We start from the raw sequence: 3,204 nt of genomic DNA, 5'->3' as shown, positions 1-3,204 counted from the left end.
CCCTTCCATGTTTTCAGCATAATGCGATCCTTAAAGGACACTCACGCACACTCACGCACACTCACTCACACTCACACTCATCTATCTGTTTTGATTAATCCTTTGTCAATGGCTCGGACTTAAGGCGCGCAACTAATTTGCTCTCAATGGGTCCCAAGAAAGGGCATGCTGTCGTAAAACAAAACGACCCAGCACACACAATATAAAATTAAATTAAATTTGTCAAGGGCTCGATGGTGAAGGACCATTAAATGTCCATAATGGCCATATGTGTTTGGGTTGTGCACATCGAACATTGTTGGAAAACGTATTCCCTATTGGCTGCCAAGACAAGCAATTAATATTCACTTCGGGCATTTGTATTTCAGTAACTCAAAAGAAGCCACAAAAGAATGGCAAGCTCATAGTAGACTCCACTTTTTGGAAAATTCTTTATTAGCCGAGTATAAAAGTCGAATTATTAGTAGAGTTTCTATCCTTTTGCTTCGTGTCGGTGCCTCAACTGGAGTCCATAGACGTGGTTGCCGTGCTTGTAATTTCCGGTCTTACCCTTCTTCAGATGGCACTGACCATCTTTCCCAGGACTCTCATATGGGCGACACTTCCGTGCGCTTCGGAGCAACCTGCCCGGCAGGATGTAGTTCTCTCGGGGAACATTGTGCCCCGAAATGGGTGGACCCGTGTATGGCGCCCTTTTCTCTTTTTCGATCTTGATCTTTTCCTGATGCACGCTTCGTACCGACCCGTAATTGGAGTACACAATCTGCTCGCGGTGCAGGCTGCTGTGGTGCACTGGCACTCGATTTGAATCCCTGTGTGGTGGAAACGGTGGCTTGGAGCAGCCAAATGGAGTCCTCACCTCGTCCTCCTTGCACTGCATCACGTCGACCAGGCCAGCTCTCGCCATTGCCTTGCCGAAGCCTTCGTCCTTCCAGGTTCTCATCATGATCTTGTTCAGAAAGTTGTCGCGGTTCACACAGCCATTTTCGGAAAGAATTTCATCTGACTTGCACTTGGAAGAACCTGAAGCCTCCGGTTTACTAGCTGGTTTGCTAGCTTCTTCGGCCGCTATGGGTGATGCAGTTGGTTCAGTTGGCGGTACCTTAGGTTCATCTTGGGAAGATGCCAGTAGAAAACAGTAATATATAAGAAGCCCGCAGAAAATTCGGTGAACTTGCATCTTGGGGGGCAAGACTTAGCGTACTAAAATATATATCATAAAAACAATGAGGTGTAAAGTGTTTAGTGTAAGACTGGAAAATTAATTGGTTCTGCATTAGCATAAAGATTCGATTCGAAGATTTTATTACGTTACCTTTTGATAACTATACTATTTGTCTGTAGTATCAAGTAAATATAAACTTATTTGCTTAGCCTTAAACATAAACTGCAACTGGAGGTAAAAACATTTTCTGGATACGAACATGCAACATTTTCCTTTATTGAAACAGTGTAATAATCCGAAGTATATGTGTAGCTTATTCCCCTTTTTCGTTTTCGTTTTCGTTGACCCGATGGTGTCGTTTGCCAACTGGCCGTTTTCTTTGGATGCAGCGACTCCTTCTTCCCCGGACCTCATTAGCCCGACACTTGTGTCCCTTTCCAATGCTCCTTCCCGGCAAGAAAACGTACTTTCGTGGTCGCTTTTCCCCAGTTATCGGAGGTCCTACCACTCTAGGCTTTCGAATGGGTTTCTGTTCACCATCTTCCACATGGTGATAGAGCTTAAAAATGCCCTTGTCATGTATAATCCGTCCGTCATCTAGTCTGCTGTGTTGCACTGGCACTCGATTTGAATCCCTGGGTGGTGGAAACGGTGGCTTGGAGCAGCCAAATGGAGTCCTCACCTCATCCTCCTTGCACTGCATCACGTCGACCAGGCCAGCTCTCGCCATTGCCTTGCCGAAGCCTTCGTCCTTCCAGGTTCTCATCATGATCTTGTTCAGAAAGTTGTCGCGGTTCACACAGCCATTTTCGGAAAGAATTTCATCTGGCTTGCACTTGGATGATCCAGTGCCTTCTGGTTTACTGTTCTTAGGAGCTTCTTCGGCCGCTATGGTGGATGCAGTTGGTTCAGTTGGCGGTACTTTAGAGTCATCTTGGGAAGATACCTCTAATAAACTGAAGTATAATAGAAGCACGCAGCAAAAGCAGTGAACTTGCATCTTGGAGTGCAAGACTTAGCGGACTGAAATATATAGCCTAAGGAAAATTAGGTGTAACGTGTTTAGTGTAAGACTGGAAAATTAATTTGTTTTGCATAACAATAAAGATTCGTTTTTCACTTCAGGCATCCCTAAAGCTCTGAATAAGTAAAACTTTTCATAACTATACTATAACAATATGAAGTTTATCTCCGAGCACCCCGCTTAATTCCAAGTGCGGTGGAAACGAGGGCTTTGCGCAGTTAAGTGGAGCCTTGACCTCTTCCTCCTTGATCTAATAATGATCATATTATCTACGAAAGCCTTGGTCATTCCACGATCTCACCACGACCTATTTGGAAACGTTCCCGCGATCCATGCAGCCATTTTTGGATAGAATTTCATTTGACTTGCACTTTGATGCTGCGAATGAATGTCATACTGTTTCCTGGATCTTCTTCTCCAGCAGCAGGTTGTGAAGTAGAAGCTGGAGTTGTTGGCTCTATTAAAGATAGAATTAAGCCGAGCAACATATGGGCCTATTTCCCTTCATGCGACTACTTTCCTGCTGCTCAGCTCAGTCGAAACTAGAGCATATTACTTAGTGTTATGATCGAGAAAATCTATTTGTCTTGGTTCCCCGTGAAATTTAGAGCTAACTTGCATCAAACTTTTAGTAATGTCTCACAAACTTTACATGCTCGTTCCACCATGCACACGTTTTCGAAAGTCGCAAGTGCTCAAAGTTTTAAATTAGCAACATTATTGATTTCCAGTAGTTGGTGAAATAATAAGCGAAATCAATTGGAGGACACGCGAAACTTTCAAGGTGTTGCTGGGGCCTTTTGCTTCTTTTTTGCGGCTTGTTGTTTCGTTCTGCAATCTCAATTTCCCCCACAATAAAATTAATGTTTTACGTAGCCAATTCCGAATCGTTTATTTCACATAAAAATGCGATAAATAAGCGACGCATCCTGTGCGACGCCGTCGAAGACGCCAAGGATAAGCCACTTTTGTTGTTGTTGTTATTGTTGTTGTTGTTGTTTTGGTGCGTGGGGTC

The 3,204-nt window shown here is 43.9% G+C and overlaps 2 protein-coding genes across 2 annotated transcripts; both read right to left on the bottom strand.

Annotated features, from left to right (window-relative positions):
- Nucleotides 1-404: 404 nt before the first annotated feature.
- On the bottom strand, nt 405-1,197 carry LOC120452039. Its single transcript, XM_039636091.2, has one exon. It carries the CDS (start codon nt 1,178-1,180, stop codon nt 473-475), a length of 708 nt encoding a protein of 235 aa, XP_039492025.1. The 5' UTR covers nt 1,181-1,197; the 3' UTR covers nt 405-472.
- A 220-nt stretch (nt 1,198-1,417) lies between these two features.
- Nucleotides 1,418-2,301, bottom strand: LOC120454114. The gene has a single exon (XM_039639145.2). It carries the CDS (start codon nt 2,163-2,165, stop codon nt 1,479-1,481), a length of 687 nt encoding a protein of 228 aa, XP_039495079.1. The 5' UTR covers nt 2,166-2,301; the 3' UTR covers nt 1,418-1,478.
- Nucleotides 2,302-3,204: the final 903 nt, after the last annotated feature.

The sequence above is a fragment of the Drosophila santomea genome, chromosome 3R (assembly GCF_016746245.2).
Source record: "Drosophila santomea strain STO CAGO 1482 chromosome 3R, Prin_Dsan_1.1, whole genome shotgun sequence".
Classification (NCBI taxonomy): Eukaryota; Metazoa; Arthropoda; class Insecta; order Diptera; family Drosophilidae; genus Drosophila; species Drosophila santomea.
The sequence above is the reverse complement of the archived record's forward strand: the minus strand, read 5'-3'. Positions and strand labels throughout refer to the sequence as shown.